Source organism: Carcharodon carcharias, chromosome 18, assembly GCF_017639515.1.
Source record: "Carcharodon carcharias isolate sCarCar2 chromosome 18, sCarCar2.pri, whole genome shotgun sequence".
Lineage (NCBI taxonomy): Eukaryota > Metazoa > Chordata > Chondrichthyes > Lamniformes > Lamnidae > Carcharodon > Carcharodon carcharias.
This window is the reverse complement of record NC_054484.1, coordinates 22,348,223-22,367,871: the sequence shown is the minus strand read 5'-3', so window position 1 is coordinate 22,367,871 and position 19,649 is coordinate 22,348,223. Positions and strand designations below refer to the sequence as shown.

At 40.9% G+C, this 19,649-nt stretch overlaps 1 protein-coding gene across 3 annotated transcripts in view; it reads right to left on the bottom strand.

Annotated features, from left to right (window-relative positions):
* The window catches only part of ttc3 (tetratricopeptide repeat domain 3), a 125,204-nt gene extending 106,480 nt beyond the window's left edge, over nt 1–18,724 (bottom strand). For 2 of the 3 annotated variants that reach the window (XM_041211142.1, XM_041211141.1), the window contains exons 1-5: nt 18,496–18,724; nt 8,564–8,640; nt 5,253–5,301; nt 1,415–1,580; nt 384–471 (exon numbers count right to left, since the gene is read on the bottom strand). In XM_041211142.1, coding sequence (XP_041067076.1) covers nt 384–471; nt 1,415–1,580; nt 5,253–5,301; nt 8,564–8,640; nt 18,496–18,709 — 594 coding nt within the window. In that variant the 5' untranslated portion in view covers nt 18,710–18,724. Of the gene's footprint in view, nt 1–383; nt 472–1,414; nt 1,581–3,506; nt 3,754–5,252; nt 5,302–8,563; nt 8,641–18,495 lie in introns of those variants that run through there. The other variant, XM_041211143.1, reaches the window with a different exon arrangement.
* Nucleotides 18,725–19,649: the final 925 nt, after the last annotated feature.

Below are 19,649 nucleotides of genomic sequence, written 5' to 3'. Positions count from 1 at the left end.
AGGCCATTTGACCCAGTGTGTCTGCACTGGCTGAAAAACAAGCTACCCAGCCTAACCCCACTTTCCAGCATTTGGTCTGTAGCCCTGCAGGTTACAGCATTTGAGGTGCATATCTAGACGCCTTTTAAATGAGTTGAGGGTTTCTGCCTCTTTGACCCTTTCAGGCAGTGAGTTTCAGACCCCCACAACTCTCTGTGTGAAAAAATATTTCCATTTTGTCCCGTGTTGGACCCTTTCCCACTGACTCCCCAGAAGCAAATATTCCTGATTCAAAAGCACCGGCACTGTCAATGATTCTGTTCCTAATTACTGACTCAACTTTAAACATATGGACAAAACATTTTACCAACTGTCGAATGTTGAATTTATAAAAGTGTACTTACAATATGTTTCCCTATTGCTTCAAGCACCGCTTCCAGAAGTTCAATACTTTGTAGCTTTATCACATTCATTTCAAAGACATCATAATTCCTGGAAAAAATACAAAACTGAAGATTGAAGCTCCTGTAACTTTTACACATTAAGTTTCTTTTGCACGTAATATCTGAATGTGTGCCAATCAGTCGCTAAAATACTTCGGCTAAATTTTTAGACCCATTGTGCTTTTTAAAGCACTCATACAGCAGAGGTAGCTGTGGAGTAAAGTTCCCTTAAAGCTATACCAACGTGTCGCTTCCTGCACCTTTGAAGAACACCAACATGATTTTTTCTATTCTCACCAGCATCCCTTATATCTTCCAGGAATGAACTTAGTAATAAGTGCTAAATTTAGCTCAGCACCCAATTGCAACCTGGTCGAGAAAGTCAAACTCATTTCATGTCACTTACAACCAGAGTTAAGCTCGGAGACTTTCGGTCTGGTAATCTGAACTGATGTGAACAAAAGCTCTGGACTCCCATGCAAGTCACAAATTCTTAAACACGCATGGCGAGAATCTGATTAAAACAGTACTACTTATTTTATAAAAGAGATGATGGATGTAAAAGATTTTATGACATTATTTGAAGACGGCCAGGGTAGTTCTCCCAATATACTGGCTGATCCTCACCCTTCAATCAACATCATAAAGATATGTCATAACTGCAGAGCACAAATTAGCAGCCATATTTACCTATATAGAGCAGCGTTAACACAATAAAAAGTAATTAAATGTAACTTTGGAACATCGAGGACGCAAAAGGTGCCACATAAATACAAAGTTCTTTTACTCCTCCTTTCATTCCCAATTTAAAGCACAGGGATAGTGGTGTTCCACTTGCCACTTTCTAGCCTGTACACCCTCCACGGCAAACTGCAAGGACATTTTCTACTCGGAAGCAAGTTTGGAATTCATGTCATCAACTACAATGTTATCCAGGTCATTGTAGGACAGCAAGGTTAAAGAAATTGTTCAGCAAAAACACAAAGACTTACTCTGCATCTATGAATTTGGCTGCAAAGGCCCACTGAAGATAGCGATCAGCCTTTTTTTTCTGAGCAAATAAATATGGCCATAGTATGTATATGGATATCATATGCCAACGCTTGCTAAACATATGATTTTTTGGAATGGTAGAACACCAAAGCTCAGCTGCTTCCTCTGAAAGAGACGGGAGAAAAAAGGAATTAAAAAACACCAAACGTCATCAAAAAAAATGCTTTTTAATTTTCCCCATCATAATGTTTCGGAATGTGCTGCCACATGCCAGGAGATAGTTCCACAAGCACTGACAAAACTCTAACACATTACCCAAATACACTTCTGTCACGTGGAAGTCTAAACTGCGAGAAGAATCAATGGGGAGACATTACAGCCCATTCAATCCTGTTCTCAAAGATTATCCAGATATATAGTACTTCTCAGCAGGGAGGCATTTTTTTTTTGGACACCTCACTAGCCTAGGGCAGTTATGCAGGTCTCCCACTATTATCCTGACTAATTTCAGTTAACTCTACACAGACTATGGTTTAAAGAGAAGACATTTTTGGTCCAAATTGCACCACATTGCAAATCTACAGTGAAAATAGCATTTAAAAGTGGCCTGCACTTTCATATAGATTTTAGGTAATTTCAGCAAAATAAGACACATAACAAAGGGAACAGAATTATAGCAATCTGAATAGCAGCCAATTAAACAAAAGGAAAGGACAATTACTTAATAAATGCACTGCAGGACATTCCCCATAATGGAAACAAAGGATAAAAGTTACTTCTATCATTCATGTGGACACGGCAATTACAAATCACAATCTGCTCTTTAATAATCATCATCAGTTGCTGACGAAACCCTGAACCTTCAGCTTCTTCTCGCTTCTCTCTCATCTTTCTTTATGCCCTCTAGGAGTCAGCACTATGTCCACAGGAATCACCTCTTGGCCTCAGTGTCATAAAACTATTGACTATCCAACTTCCCTTCCTCCCCCTTCTGACTATCCAACTTCACCTCCTGCTAATGGCTCTCTCTCATTACTGTTTCTCTCTCTCTCTCTCTTTCAAAGCCAGTTGTTATATCCAACTTGCCATCCCTTACAAAATGAAACATCCTCAATCCCTCTGCCCTTGACAATGGCAGCATTGCCGACCTCCCTTTTATCTCCAATAGTCCTGAGTACATTGTTACCTTCCAGACCATGCCATAACTCGTTTAATTCTTTCCAATCAGGTTTTACTCCTGCCACAGCAATGAAACAAGCTTTTTACAGATTTTAAATTGTCAAACTGTGATGGGATTTGATTGAAAATTCTTTGGATTAGTAGCCCAGGCCTCTAACATACTAGTTCAGTAACATAACCACTAAACTGTCATACCGAAATGCCTTAACCATTGTTACAATCCTTGTCCAGACCCCGGGACGCGGGCTGAGGGGGGGGGTCTGGTTAGAGACCAGTAACATTTTGTTTAACATTGTTAAAGACACCGTCTTTTGGAATAAAGCCACAAGGTTCATGGGATTTGAACACAATAAATTTCACTTATACAAAATTAGAAAAATAAAACAATATATCCTTATGCTCTAACATCCAGAATTAACATTAGGTACACACGAATTAACAAACTGTAGTCAGACACACACTACAGAGTAAATGACAGCTGCAATCAAGACAGTCCTTTGATTTCTCAAGAACCCACCCAGTTGGTGGTCAACAAATCTCACTGAAACTTCGTCTTTCGCATGAGGGTTTCCTGTCTTCACCTTTGAAGATCCTATTTTGGAATTCTTTCCAAAAGTCACTACCGGTCCCAAAGAGGTTCATTCCTTTGCCCCAACAACCCACAGTACAGAGAGAGTCTGTTAACTGCAGCTTTTCCTTTAACTGGAACTCTGTCTGTGTCCCTATCTTGTCTGTGACACTTCTTGGCTGGCTTCCCCGAAGCTGACTGCCTGACTGGGTAATATTGACTGACCCTTGAACTGCTCTTCACTGACACTTAATTGATCTGGGGAACCTATCAACACACTCACAGAGGATCCCACCCTTGATACTAAGCAGGAACCACTGTAACAACATTGGAACATGCTGTACCTTAAGTAGTATAATCACCGCAGGGACACACAGATTCATGGATTTCCTAACACCATCATCCATGCCTTTGTTACCATGGGAATCAACTATTCTCTCTCTGCCAGGCAGCCACCTTTCACCCCTGAACTTCAGCTCATCAGCTTTATTCAGGAGTACTTCCTTAATCAGCATGTTCTCAGCCCAACTAGAAAGGAGGCATTGCTGTTTCTGGTGCTGGGAAATGAGATGGAACATGTGGACCAAGTATCTGTGAAGGAAAATCTGGGTAAGAGTAATCATCATACATAAGGTTTAGATTAGTAATGCAGAAAAGCATGGAATGATATCAAGTCGAACGTCTCGATTGGAAAAAGGATAATTTCAATGAGATGAGAAGGGATCTAGCCAGGGTAATGGAGCCAAAGATTGACAGAAAGAACTGTAGTGGAACAATGGGTGATCTTTAAGGAAGAGATGCTTCAGGTACAAGCTAGGTGCATTCCAACAAGAGTGAAAGGTAGGAGAACCAAAAAAAAAGATCCTTGGATGACTAAGAAGTTAGGCATTATGATGAAACAATAAAAAAGGGTGCATGATGCATGTCAGATGAATTCTTCAAGTGAGAACCAGGTCAAATACAATAGGTTGAGAGGGGAGGTAAAGAGGAAAATAAGACTGGCAAGGAGAGAATGCGAGAACAGAATGGTGGTCGACATAAAAATCTTCTACCGGCATGTAAATAGTAAGTGGATAGTAAGAGGTGGAGTTGGTCCTATTAGGAACAAAGGTGATATATGCTTAGAGGCACATGACAAGGCTAAAATATTTCATGAGTACTTGGTACTGGTGTTCACTAAGGAGGAGAACTACAACAAAATATCAGTAGAAGCAAAGATTGAATGAAGCAATGGATAGGATGAAAATTGAGGGAGGTGGTACATGAAAGGCTGGGTATACTTAGGGTAGATAGGTCACCAGATCCGGATAGCTTGCACCCCAGGCTGCTGAACGAAGCGAGGGTGGAGATAGTGGAAAGGCTTGCCATAATTTTCCACTCTTTCCTAGATAACAGGGAGGTGCCAAAGGGTTTGGAGAGTGGCAAATATGACACCCTTATTCAAGAAAGGATGCAAGGACAGTCCTAGCAAGGTTAGTTAAACATCAATAGTGGATAAGGTTTTAGAAACAATAATCAGGAAACAAAAATCAGCAGGTACTTGGAGAGGTTTGAGTTAATTAAGGATAGCCAACATAGATTTGTAAAAGGCACATTGTGCTTGACTAATCTAATTGAAATTTTTGACGAATTAACAGAAAAGGTTGATGAAGGAAATGTGGCGGATGTTGGCTATATGGACGATAAGAAAGCATTCGACAAAGTATCACAAAAGGCTGGTTAACAAAATTGAGGCTCATGGAATAGGAAAGTCAGTGTCCAGTTGGGTAAAATAATTCAGGACAGAAAACAGCAAGTAGTGGTAAACAGTTACTTTTCATACTGGAGGATGATTGAAAGTAGTGTTCCCCAAGAGTTCATGCTAGGATTACTGCCTTTTTTTGCAAAAATAAATAATTTGGATCTTGGAATACAGAGTAGAATTTCAAATTTGACAATGATACCAAACTTGGAGGTGGGGCTGAACTGTGTTTCAAGTATTGAAAGTAAAGGAGAGAAAAGGAAAACTTGGAGGTTAAAAATTATCCTGTTTTAAATTATAGGCAGAACCACTACCCATCCGCTCCACCACAACAGTTCGATGCACTTACTATTATTTTTTGGCTTAACTTGACTGTATCTTTCAAATATTGGTTCACTCTGAAAGAAAACAACATAAGTAATTACTGCTTTGTCACTGGTTATGTCCAATACATACAAATATAAATTATTCAACAAAATCATATAAAGAAAAAATTTTCATCGAGAATAACATTATCACAGTGCTCCTTGACAGCAGTTTGCCATCTACGGCATGTTTCATCATTTATCAACAGTGGTCCATTTACCTTTGCAAATAATAAGTCACTTGTAAGAGAATTACTGAATCGAGTAAGAATTCACAGAACTCATTGATTTAGCATGGCATTCCAAGCAAATTTAATGCAAAAAGAATGCCTTGATGTCTAAGAAATATTGGAATTCATTTAAAATAAAACAAATGTATTTAACATACAATATATTCCCCTCTTGTTTAATAGTGCTCACCATCACTGACAAACTGTATAGGCTTCACAAACTTTAAATAGTACATTACCACTGTAAAACATTAACACATGCATGCACTTTGGCAGTTACCTTTACCACACAAATTTATTCTGTACAGACAGTAGTTTATGTACATTTGATTTTAGCTTGAACATTAATTGTATATTCAATGAAAAAGGGTAGGTACTTTGATCTTTGACGCAATCACATTCTTAGTGCGTTCTCTTCACTGAAAACTCACAACCACTACACCTTCTTAAAACAAGGGTATATAGTTTAAAAGAATAAAGGGATTACAAAGTGAAATTAATTCCTTACAAAACTATTAAAGTTGATTTGTGCAGTTGTACTAGTCAATTTAACAATATATCAGAATAAATCCGTGTAGAATAAGCAGAATACGAATTTATTTACAATTAACAGTTTATGTCAGTTTATTTCCATCCATACCTCATGACCGCATGTCTCCTCTGCTCCACCATTGCTCTTTCCCCTATCTGTACAGTGCAGAACTAGGGGTCAAAGTCTCAGGATAAGGGGTCAGCCACTTATGACTGAGCTGAGGTGAAACTTTAGGGAGATGGTTATGACTCCTTGGAATTCTATACCAAAGAGGGATGCGGATGTCCAGTTGAAGAGTATATCCAAGGGCAACAGACTTTTCAGCACTAAGGGAATTAAGCGATTATGGGGAGTGAGCGGTAAAGTGTATGCAGATGTAGATGTAAAAGTTGAGCAATGTTCTTACTGAATGGTGTAGCAGGCTTGATAGGCCACACCTACTCCCACTTCTTGTGTAGCTACTGTCCTTAAGATTCAAAGCTAAACCAATTATTATTGCTTCTTCACCATAAACACACATCTGATAAAGCATTTCCAACTGTGATCTAAGAGCTGGCTCCATGCAGAGTGCACATCACAAATTATCTTGCTTATAGTAACACATATGTCTGGCTATCTGTAATATCTTCAATTAAAAATTAACATGGTCCTTTTGAAGAATGAAAAGGATAAAGAGAGAAATAGAGAAAGACTTGCATATACATCGTACTGTTCAAGACCACCAGATATCTCAAAGTACTTTACGATCAACGAAGCACTGTTGTAATATAGGAAATGGGGCAACAAATTTACACAAGATAAGCTCCCAAAAACAATCTGATAATGACCAGGTCATCTATTTTTGTGATGTTGATTGAGGGATAAATATTGGCCAGGAAACCAAAGATAACAGTCTGCTCCTCTTTGAAATAATGCCATAGGATCTTTTACATCTATCAGAGAGGACAAGGGGGCCTCAAATTAACATCTCATCTGAAAGACTGCACACCTAACAATGCAGCGCTCTGTTGTATTGCACTGTCGTGTCAGCCTTGATTTTTCCGCACTCAAGTCCTAAATGGGACTTGAACCCTGAACCTTGTGACTTAGAAGTGAGAATGCTACCAACTGAGGCACATCGGAGAAGAAAGTAGAAATTGTTTTTGCTTCAAAGGCCAGTTTACCTAGGTGACAGATATAACGGGAAAATATAAAGTAGCCTTCACTGATGCGGAGCTGTAGAAACAGTGATTACAATTGGAATACTGGCACATGCAGCTGGTGGCAGATGTGACACGTGCTTGATTGGCAGCACTCCCAGTTGTAGATGAGCAAATGTTGAGGGGGCTTACAGAAATGCACATATACAAAAATGTGCAAAGCAACTGAGGCTGTTTTTTAAATCAGGCTACAAGTTGATGAAACAACAATCTCCACACTGGATGAGTGAATAGTCCTTTGTAGTTTAAACAGGACATAGATTTATGCAGGGTAGTTAGCATAAAGGCAATAGTCAAAAAAATAGAATTTTAGGAAAAAGCGTGGATCTTATTAATGTGGGGTTCACTATGTTAACATTCAAGATACACAAGTTATAATATACAAGCTTTAGTCCAAGTTCAATCAACATCAGCACTGTGGACTGATAGGGCACAGGTTGTCTCCAGTCTCTCCATATGGTCTGTCCCATTATTCATTTGGGGTGGGATGTTGAAGAAATTAGGTAAAGTGATTTCCAGAAGTAACATAAAACAAAAACAAAAGATGATCAAATCAGAAGGCTCATTGACTCACGTTACTTAAAGTATGGAGAGACCTTGAAAGATCCAAAACAGGTTATCACTATCCATTGTCAGGAACTCTGTGTCCAGTCTATGAAACTAAAAGGGATTGGGAATTAACTTACAAAACACTGCTTGGAAGGGATGGGAATTAAAAAGTCAATAGCATAAAATGCTAGACGTACACAGGTTAGTCAGCATCTGTAAAAACGACACATAGTTTATGGCATTTCAATCAAGTTTGCATCATTCATCAGAACTATAAAAAAAGTGTCTACAGAATAAAGCAGCACTGGCAAAATGCACTTATTTTCCATCTGGTAAAGAATCCACACCCCCAAGGTCTTTCTTGTCTTTCGTCTTTACCGATGATGGTGGTTGATCTGTTGTATATTTCTGGTATTTTATACTTTCATTTTACATTTCCAGCATTTGCAATTTTCTATGTTTATTTTGTTAAAATTAACATATGTACACTCGGTGATCAGTAAACTTTCAGACTCACTTATTAATGATACCTACCTTGATAATTAATGGCAAATAATTTATTTTCTTTCACAAAGGGAAATGTTTGGTTTTAAATTTCCTGATTTTCACAAATTCTTAAAAAGTAACAGGAATTTCTAACAAGCTTTAACAATACAGCTGGGTGTTCTCAATTCCAAAATCTGCAGGATTTTGCTTAGACACAGTGTAGGTTACCTAACAAAGGGCCACCCTTTCATTTTGAATAACTGAGAACAAATTCCTCCCCTCATTTTATGAAAACATACCATAAAGCTGTTTTGATGATAGATGCTCAGTTTACTGTCATCAGAGTCTGAACTGGAATCATCCATGGCCGTGGAACCTGAAACAACATTCATCGTATTACTTTCAGAAGCCTCAGTAAACCTGCCCTACAAGTAGCTAAAAGGCTCCAAGATTCCCTGAAGCACTCCTTCCAGTACACAATATTACTCACTGGTGGTGAAGATCAGTGCATCAACCAGAGGCTCCCTCCACCTGAATCACATAATTGTTACAGCACAGAATCACAAAGCTATGCGAATCATGAGTTCCCTAATTAGGGGATGAAAATTGAAACCCAGCATGAAGGACATTCGTTCTTGTGTAGACTGTACAGAGAAAAGATTTGGCAACGCTGGACCTGGTCATCCCAATTTGGAAGAACAAACTGGCCAGAGTGTAGACCTCTCCTTTTTCAAGTATGCTTCTCAGAATTGGAAACACAATAGAACCTTTATAGATGTCTCCTATTCTTATGACCTGGGGATGGGAGGTGTTTAACGTTACTACTTTTTCAAAATAAAAGTCTACAACTTGTTTTGTGAATATTATTGATCTCCTATGAAAATCAACACACTAGATGTCATCAGCATTACTCCAAGTGACAAAAATGCTTTAATGTGCAGTACCATTACTGTATTGTACTTCCTTCAAAAGTTATAATGGATCCTGGACACTGGACTTAAATTTTACTCGAAATACTGATCCCAATCCCTATTCTAAGTTATATGGGAATTGAACCCTGAAACTCAACATTCAGAACAGGTATCCTTGAATTCCCTATCTAGCACCATTGGAACTGAAGCAGTTCATGGGAAAAGCCCACCACCATCTATTAAAGTCAGCTAGATATGAGGAATCAAGATAGCTTTCCAAACATCAAATACATCCCAAGAACAATGTTTTACGAAATTAAACAAGCCTATACCCAAGAGTAGCAGAAAATCAGGGCAAAAATACCATTCCCACAATTCTGTGTTGTATACATTTTAAAAATGAGTAATCATATTTTTGATTCATATCTACATTTTTTTTAAAAAGGAAATAAATGTTTTTTTTTTAAAAAGAGTAATTTTTTATTCATTTATGGATGTGGGTGTCACTGGCAAAGCCAGCATTTATTGTCCATCTCTAATTATCCTTGAAAAGGTGGTGCTGAGCCATTTTCTTGAACCAGCCAATGTGTTGTAGATATACTCAGTGTTATTAGGCAATGTGTTCCAAGATTTTGGCCCAGCAACAGTGAAGGAACGGCGATATAGTTCCAACTAAGGATAGTGAGAGGTTTGAGGTGCTGGTGTTCCCATGCACCTGTTACCCTTGTCCAATTAGGCAGTAGAGGTTGGCAGTTTGGGAAATGCATTCAAAGGAGCCTTGGCAAGTTGCTGCAGTGCCTCTTGTAGATAGTACATACTTCTGTCACTGTGTGCTGGTGATAGAGGAAGCGAATGTTTAAAGTGGTGGATGGGTTTCCCTCCAGCAGACTTTGTCTTGGATTTTGTCGAGTTTCTCACGTGTTGTTAGAGTGACACTCATTTAATCAAGTAGAGTGTATTTCAAGACACTCCTGACTTCTTGCTTTCTGGATAGTGGTAAAGCTTTGGGAAGTCAGGTAGTGAATCATTCACCACAGAATACCAGCCTCTGATGCGTTCTTGTAGCCAAGGTATTATATAGCTGGTCCAGTTAAGTTTCTGGTCCATAGTGACCTCAGAATGTTGATAGTTGGGGATTCAATTATGTCAATCTTGTTGAGTGTCAAGGGGAGGTGGTTAGACTCTCAACTTGTTAGAAATGGCCATTGTCTCCACTTGCATGGTACAAACATTACTTGCAACTTATCAGCTCAAGCCTGAATATTGTCCAGATCTTGCTGCATGTGGACACAGACTGCTCATTATTTGAGGAATTGCAAATGCAACTAACCATTGTGAGATTCCAACTTCTGATCTTATGATCCAGGGAGGGTCCTTGATGAAGCAGCTGAAGATGGCTGGGGATAGTGGCTGAGGAACTCCTGCTGCAATGTACTTGGGCTGTGACAATTGGCATCCAACAACCTCAACAATCTACCAAGGTATAACTCTAGCCAACAAAAGATTTTCCCCCTTGATACCTACAGACAAGAACTCCTTGATACGACACTCAGTCAAATGTTGCCTCGATGTCAAGGGTAGTCACTGTCACCTCACTTCTGACTTTTAGCCCTTGAGTTCATATTTAGACCGAGGATGAAGACAAGTGGTCCTGGTGGAACCTAGACTGAACATCAGTCAGCACGTTTTTGGTGAGTAAATCATACTTGATAGTACTGCCAATGAAACTCTTATCACTTTGCTGATGATCAAGAGTACACAGATGGGGTGGTAATTGGCCAGATTGGACCTGCCCTGCTTTTTTGTGACCAGGACGCACCTGGGCAATCTTTCACTATGTTGGCTAGATACCAGTATTGTAGTTATACTGGAATAACTTGGCTTGGGATGTGGCTAGCTCTGGGGCACAAGTCTTCAGCATTATAACTGGGACATCATCAGGGCCTAGAGCCTTTGCTGTATCTGATGTGCTCAGCCATTTTTTAATGTCCTGTAGAGTTTTCAAAATTTGCTGAAGACTTGCTTCTCTGATGATGTGGTTCGCTTGAGGCCAAGATGAGGCACTCTTGACTGAAGTTATTTGTAAAAGCTTCTGCCTTGTCTTTTGAACTTACCTGCTGGGCTCCGGCAATGAGCATGGAGTCTCCTCCTCTTGTTAGCTTTTTAATTGTCCATGACCATTCATGACTGGAGGGTTTTGATCTGATCCGTTGGTGTAGGATTGCTTAGCACAGTTTATAGCAGCTTGGTTGTGCTGTTCAGCATGCATGTAGTTCAGTGTTGTAGATCTCCAGGTTGCCATCTGCACTACTCATTGAACCATGGTTGATCCCCTGGCTTAATAGTGATGGTACAGTGAGGGATAAACCAGATCATAAGGTTGCAGTTTGTGATGGAGTACAGTTCCACTGTTGATGTTCCACAACACCTCATGGATGCCCAGCTTTGAGCTGGCAAATCTGCCCTGAATCTATGTCCCATTTAGCAATGGTAGTAACAAACAATACAATGGAACATGTCCTCAGTTTGAAAATAGGACTTTGTCTCCACAAGGACTGTGCAGTGCTCACTCCTACAGGATACATCTTCAACAGATAGATTAGCAACAAGATCTGTAGGTTTTTCCCTCGTGTTGGTGTTCTCACCACATGCCCAGTCTGGCAGATAGATCCTTCAGCAGTGGTGCTAATGAGCCATTCCTGATGATAAACACCCTGTTTCCCCAAACTCTGACATTCTACAACTTGAGAAATTTTGATGCTGCCTGACAGAAGACATTTTACTTCATCTTGTGAAGTACAACAGCCTTGACCTTGGAATAGGAACATTCTAGCAATTGTGTTATGCATTTTGGTTTTTTTGGTGTGTCTGATTTCTTGGCATTAAACCAGGGACATTGATTCAATGACTGTATGCTTGAAAGCATAATTTTATTCTAACTCCATCTTCACATTACACCATTTTTGATGTCATGGGTATTGATTTCATTGTTACACGCTTCTCAATTACTCAAAGTGAAAACAGGAAATAGTTTCCATTTTTAGTTTCATTTCCAACATCAGGGGAGGCTGGTGACGTACAAGTTTAATGCACTGTATAAGGTACAGATGAGTTTCTGTTTCTGTCAACAGCTTTTCATCTGCCTGAGTCACCCATTTTTAGTTTCATTTTCAACATGAAGGGAGGCTGGTGAAGTACAAGTTTAATGCGCTGTCTCAGATACAGATGAGTTTCTGTTTCTATTAACATCTTTTCATCTGCCTCAGTTACGAGACATTAATAAGACTCTTTTTTCAGCTAGTACAAGGTGGATTACAAAGTTCTCTATATAAAAAGAGCTATGGGAAGGAGAATGGTCATACTAACTCCATGCCTGATTACAGACTTAGTTCCTAGGCTGCATTATAATTCAATGATGGTACATCTGTTTGGATGGTTCCACTCCTAAACTTCAAAAAAGGCAAATGTTGATGGCAGAGCCACAATATTATTAATTCTATTAACTCTAATTAAGGCATACAGCTTTGACAGATTAATTTTTATTACATATATAAAATGAAGGAATTCAGGTGAATGATCATTGTTCAATGTTCAGGGCATCATGGTTGAATGGAGGGTGGTGAATCTTTGGAATTGTCTAGTCCAGACAACTTTGTAAGCTCAATCTTTGAGCACGTTCAAGACAGAAATTGATAGAAAGATCTCTGGAGACTAACTGACATCAAGGGATATGGGGATAATGCAGGAAAGTAGCTTTGAGGTAGATGATCAGCTACGATCTAATTGAAAGGCAGAGCAAGCTTCATGGGCCGAATGGCCTACTCCTGTTCCTATGTTCCTATGCAGTAGGAAAAATGGCGAGATAAAATGTGGTTATATACAAAGATCTTAAAAGCACGTACAGATTAGAGAGGAGGCAAAAAATCCAATAATATTAAGGGAAAGCGTCAAGTAAGTGGCAGAACTGATTTGACAGGCTACATGGAAGAAAAAGTAATTCAGAACAGTATAAGTAAAGCTTAGGAGCAACAAGAAAAAATACGAGTGCTGAAGATTTCAGACTTAATGAATAGACTCCAGTTTCACATGGGTTGTTGCTTCACAAAAAAATGTGATGGAAGTGGTGAACAGTTTCATGTGATATGAAAATTTACCCCTAGAATAGTTGGACTAAATATTGCTCGCATACAATCTCAGGGGAGATGGCAGCATAGTGGTAATGTCACTGGGCTGATAATCTCTGGGTTCAAATACTAATTGAATTTGAAGTTAAATTCAGTTAATAAATCTGGAATATAAAACTAGTCTCAGTAATGGTGACCATGACAACTATCATCGATTGTCGTAAAAACCCATCTGGTTCACTAACGTCCGTCAGGGAAGAAAATCTGCCATCCTTACCTGGTCTGGCCTACACGTGACTCCACTCCCACAGCAATGTTGTGGACTCTTAACTGGCCTCTGAAACGGCCCAGCAAGCTACTCAGTTTCAAAGGCAATTAGGAGTGGCCAACAAATGCTGGCCTTGTCAATGATGCCCACATCCCTTGAATGAATAAAGAAACAAAAAAACAACTTCCTCTGCAGCAAAAAATGGTAGATATAAATAGTCCAGACAATGTTAAAAAAGACTACGATATAGTTTAAGCCTATTATGCTTTTGTCATGACAATGAAGAATCCTCAAGGAAATAATTAAATAGTATGTTTGAGAAATCCTCAAAATAACACATACACAATTGCACGAGCGAAGTATGATTGTCACTCATGAGTCACTAAGACTACTAAGTTTAGGAAAAAGATCTGAAGGCTGAAAATTCCACACTACCTAGTCTCACGGCATTCATGCCGTTCAGAACAGGAGCAACCAAGTCAGATTGTGACTTCACGTAGGTGGAATTTCCTGAACCTAATCAGAGCAGAGTCATGACCGGTGTCAGCTCAGCTGAATATGAAGAATGGGGAGGGCTGTCATGACCATGCTGCCTTGGTCTGACATTTTCAGAATACTTCTGGATAACAATTAGAATCAAGAGCTCTGGCTGATTTTCCCTGTCTCTGTCTAGGGCATCGACCTTAGCTGAGTGGAAATACCTTTAACTTGATTTCATTTGAATTCACCTAACACAATGATAGCAGACCTGGCCTGTCGAGTCTGTTCCGCCATTCAAAAAGATCATGGGTGATCTGTTTGAGTTTGGAGTTCCACATTCCCATCCACTCCCGATAACCTTTGATTCGCTTTCCTAACAAGAATCTATCCATCTTAAAGATGGTCAATGACCACCCCCCTCCACCACATTCTGAGGCAGTGTTCCAAAGTTGAACAACCCTCAAAAAATTTCACATCTCTGTTCTAAAAGGGCACCCTTTAATTATAAAACAGTGCCCCTTAGTTCTGGACTCACCCACAAGAGGAAGCATCCTTTCCACATCCGCTTTGTCAAAACTGTTCAGGATTTTATATACTTCAATCAAGTCACCCCTCACTCTTCTAAACTCCAGTGGAAACAAGCTCAGTCCATCCAACCATTCCTCATAAGACAACCCATACATTTCAGGTATCAGTCTAGTAAACCTCCTCTGAATCGCGTCTAACACATTAACATCCTTCGGTAAATAAGGAGACCAAAACTGCACACAGTATTTGAGATGTGATCTCACCAATGCCCTGTGTAACTGAAGCATAACACTTACTTTTATGTTCAATCCCTCTTGTAATGAAGGAAAGCATTCTGTTAGCCTTAATTACTTGTTGCACTTGCATACTAACTTTTTAAAAAATTATGTACGAGAACACCTAGACCCCTTGCACCTCGGAATTCTGCAGTCCTTCTCCATTTAAGTAACATTCTGCTTTTTTATTCTTCCTGCCAAAATGAACAACTTCACATTTTCCCACATTGTAATCCATCTGCCAGATTTTTGCCCACTCACTCAATTTATATCTGTCTGCAACCTCCTTATGTCCTCTTCACGACATACTTTCCTACCTATCTTTGTGATCTGCAAATTTAGCTACCATGCCTTCACTGCCCCCATCTAAGTCGCTGATACGAGTGCAAAAGACAAGGCTGAAGTATTTGGATCAATCTCTGGATGATTCATTGCGACCTCTTCCTGATATCTTCAGCCAATTTGATTCACTACTTGATATCGAGAAATGGCTGAAGGCAGTGGATACGTCAAAGGTAATGGGCTGCGAGAAGATCTCAGCTATAGTACTGAAGACTTGTATTCTAGAACTAGCTGTGCCTTTAGCCAACCTGTTCCAGTACAGTACACTGACATCCACCACACAATGTGGAAAATTGCCCACAGGATGCCCATGTCATATCCTGTCCACAAAAATGAGGACCAATCAAATCTGGCCAATCACTAATCTATCAGCCTACTCTCAATCATCAGTAAAGTGATGGAGGATGTCACTGAGCATGCTATTAAATGGCATTTAATCAATGATAACCTATTCACCAATGTTCAATTGGAGTTCCACCAGTACCACTTAGCTTCAGACCTCATTACGGCCTTGGTCCAAACACGGTCAAAAGAGCTGAATGTCAGAATTGAGGTGAGAGTGACTGCCTTTGATATCAAGGCAGCATCTCACCAAATGTGGCACAAAGAAACATGAGTGAAAGTGCAGTCAATGGGAATTGAGGGTTGAAAAGGGGGTGGCAGGGCAACTACACTGGTTAGAGTCATATAGAGTGCAAAGGAAGATGGCTGTGGTTGTTGGAGGCCAATTATCTCAGCTCCAGGACATTGCTGCAGGAGCTCCTCAGGGCTTAGGCCCGACCATCTTCAGCTACTTCATCAATGACCTTGCCTCAATCATAAGTCCAGAAGTGGGAACATTTGCTGATGATTGCACAATGTTCAATTCCATTTACAATCTTTCAGCTACAGATACAGTCCATGTTCACATGCAGTAAGAAATGGACCCCATTCAGGTTTGGGTTAATAAGCAGCAAGTAACATTTGTGCCAGGCAATGATCATCTCCAACAAGGGAGCATCTAATCACTTCCGTTTGACAGTCAATGGCACACCATGATCAAATCCACCCCCCCACCCCCCCACTGTTTACTTATGGGGTGGGGGGGGGATTTATCATTTACCAGTAGAATAACTGGACCAGGCACAGAGATATTGTAGCTACTACAGCAGGTCAGAGAGTGGGTATTCTGTGATGATTGACTCGTCTGATTGTGCAGAGCATTTCCACCATCTTTAAGCACAAGTCAGGGGTAGTGGAATACTTCCCACTTGCCTGGATGGGTGCAGCTCCAACAACACTTAAAAAAACTCAACAACATCTTTGACAAAGTAAACCCCTTGATCAGCACCCCATCTACCACTTTAACCATTTATTCCCTCCACCACCAATGCACCATGTAAACAGTGTAAACCATGTAGAATATGCACAGCAGCAACTCACCAAGGATTCCTTTACAGGCCTCCCAAACAGATAATCCCCACCCCTAGAAGGGTAATGGACACAAGAAAACATCATCTCCTCTAAGTTCCCTTCCATTCAAACATTATCCTGACTTGAAGATATATCACTGTTCCTTCATCATTGCTGGGTCAAAATCCTGGAACACTTACCTAACACATGGACTGCAGCAGTTCAAGAAAGCAGCTCACCACCACTTTCTCAAAGGCGTTCAGGGATGAGCAGGTACACCCTCATTCCATGGATAAATCAATATAAATAGAATCAAATCTAGAATCTTCTTTAGCTCCTATGGCTGAGTCATACTTAGCAGCATATTTACCAATTATGACACAAGGAGCTGAAACTAAACATTAAATTTAACCAATTCATAAAAACTCATCTAACCAGAACCAAGTTCCTTCATTGCGTTTCTGACAACGCCCCTCTCCATAAAACATTTCACAATCATTACCCAAAAGACCAAAATGCAATTTATTCAAACATTTTTGAAAATTTAAAAACTGAACTTGAATTCACATACAGCATTTAATGCAGTAAAACACCCCAAGGAGCTTCACAAAGGAGTTTCAGCAAAATCTGACACAAAATCACAATGAATTATTAGGACAGGTTACTAAAAGTTTAAAGGGTTAGATTTTTAAGCAGTGTCTTACAGAAGGAGAGAGAAGTAAAACTGAGGAAAGGGATGGGGATGGGGGTGAAATTCCAGGGACATCTAGTCATAGAATACTACAGAATAGAAACATGCTATTTTGTCCACCAAGTTTGTGGTGGTGTTGATCTCTCTTCCAACCATGCACAAATCACCTAATTTAACTCAACGTCATGATTGCTTTCCATATTGTTTAACATTCCTTTTTTTGGGCAGATATTGAATTTCTTTTCAAAGGAACTTTACACTCTGCTTCAGCAAGAGTTTTGGCAGAGAATTCAACATTCTGTGTGAAGGGATGTAAGTTAGCAATTAGAAGCAAGAACCTTGGCTGATTTTCCCCATCCCTTTGGTCACAGTCATGCCTCTGTAGATGGGGTTTGAACCCCCAATCTTGTAATTTAGAGGCTTGAACACATATGTCAGTAATTCAATACTGTGCTGAAGGAATACTACACTCTCACAGGCACCATATTTTAGATGAGCTGTTAAACTAAAACCCTGTTTGCCTTCTCATGCAGGGATAAAAGATCCCTAGGTCCTAATGGATGAACTGGGGAGTTCTCCCAGGAGCCCATTTATCCCTCATCCAACACCACTAAAAGGTACATTTATATCACAGATGGCTGTTTGGGAGAACCTGTAGATAAATTTTCCACCACATTCCCCTACAATAACTGCCCTCAAAACACTGAAAGATGCTATCCTCCTTCTACAAGAGCTCCCTTTAAAACTAACATTTTTAAAGGAGGACAGGCTGCAAAATTATTCAAGACGGGAGCGTTCCCCAGATGGGAAGCAGAGCAGAAAGTGGGGACGGGGGAGTGGGACTAATCGGGCAGCTCATTCAACGTGGCAGCACAGACACGACGGGCCGAATGTGCGGGGGTGTGGTGTGATTCTCAACACATGGCAGATGGGTGAGGAGGCAGAGAAACAGAAGTAGATTATCAGGGCACGGAGTCGGGGGGAGAGAGTTGGGGGGGGGTGTGGTGGGGAAGGCTAACCCTTCAGTTAGGTGGGCCCACGCTCTCAGCAGCCCCGGCTGGCACCGAGGGCAGACAGAGCGATCTTGCTCGGATTCTCCCTGAGCCCGACCCTTTGCTGACAGCAACACGGGTGGGGAGCGAGCCAAAATGAAGCCCCTCTCCTTCTGGGCCAGGAATTCAGTCAGTCCATCCATCCATCCACCCACTATCCCAGCTCACCTCCCGCTTTCTCAGCGCCGCCAACTGATCCACTAGAACCCGCACCGACGACAAACGGGCAGCAACAAACCCACGTCACTTCCGTCCCCACAACATCCTGCGCCACGACCTTGTGACGACATGCATTCCGGAGGCGGCGGCGGCCAGCGATTGATCCTGACACGTCGCCTTCTGTTGTGACGACATCCATCCCCTTATGTTCTAACGTCACCATCCCGACAGCGGTGCTGGCGATAGAACCGGACCCGCCCCCTTCTGTTATGACACCATCCGTCCCGGCAGCGGGGGTGCTGGCGATAGATCCTGACACGCCCCCTCCCGTCATGATGTCAACCTACACACAGCAGCGGCTCAGGATTGGTCCTGACGCCGCCCCCCCCCCAACCTCCCCCGGCCACCTCCATTGTGACGTCATCCGTTTCCACACCGCCTCCTGGCGGTCAGGTTGCGCCTGAGAGCCTTGGGAGAAAAGCAAAACACTGCAGATGCCGGAAACCTGAAATAAAAGGAGAATGCTGGAAATGCTCAGTAAGTCTGGCAGCATCTGTGGAAATAGAAACAGTTAATATTTCACGTTGATGACCGTTCATCAGAACTAGAAAAAAACTAAAGATGCAACAGGTTTGAAACAGGTTCAGAAGCAGGGAAAGGGGGGCTGTGGAGGGTAGAGCAAAGAGCAAAAGGGAAGGCCTGAGCCAGGGTGCTGAATGACAAGGGTGATGATACAAGGAAAAGGAGATAGTAATGAGGCAAGTAAAGAAATAAGGATCAAAGGAAAAAAAACGTGTCTTATTCATAAACTGTGTTTCCTGCTTCTAGTCTGTCCCAAAAGTGGAAACAACCTTCCGGTATCTACTATGTCAAATCCCCTCAGGGTCTTATATGTTTCAATACCTTTCATTCTTCTAATCTCCAATGGGTATAGGCCCAGCCTATTGTCATAAGATAAGACTTAGGAGCAGGTGTAGGCCATTCAGCCCCTCGAGCCTACAATTGCTATTCAATAGATCTGGCTGTGATCCCAACTCCACTTTCCCGTCTTCCCCCTTAACCCTTGACTCCCTTGTCTGTCAAAAACCTGTCTAACTCTGCCTTGAATAAATTCAATGACCCAGCCTTCACTGCTTTCCAGGGAAGAGAATTCCACATACTGA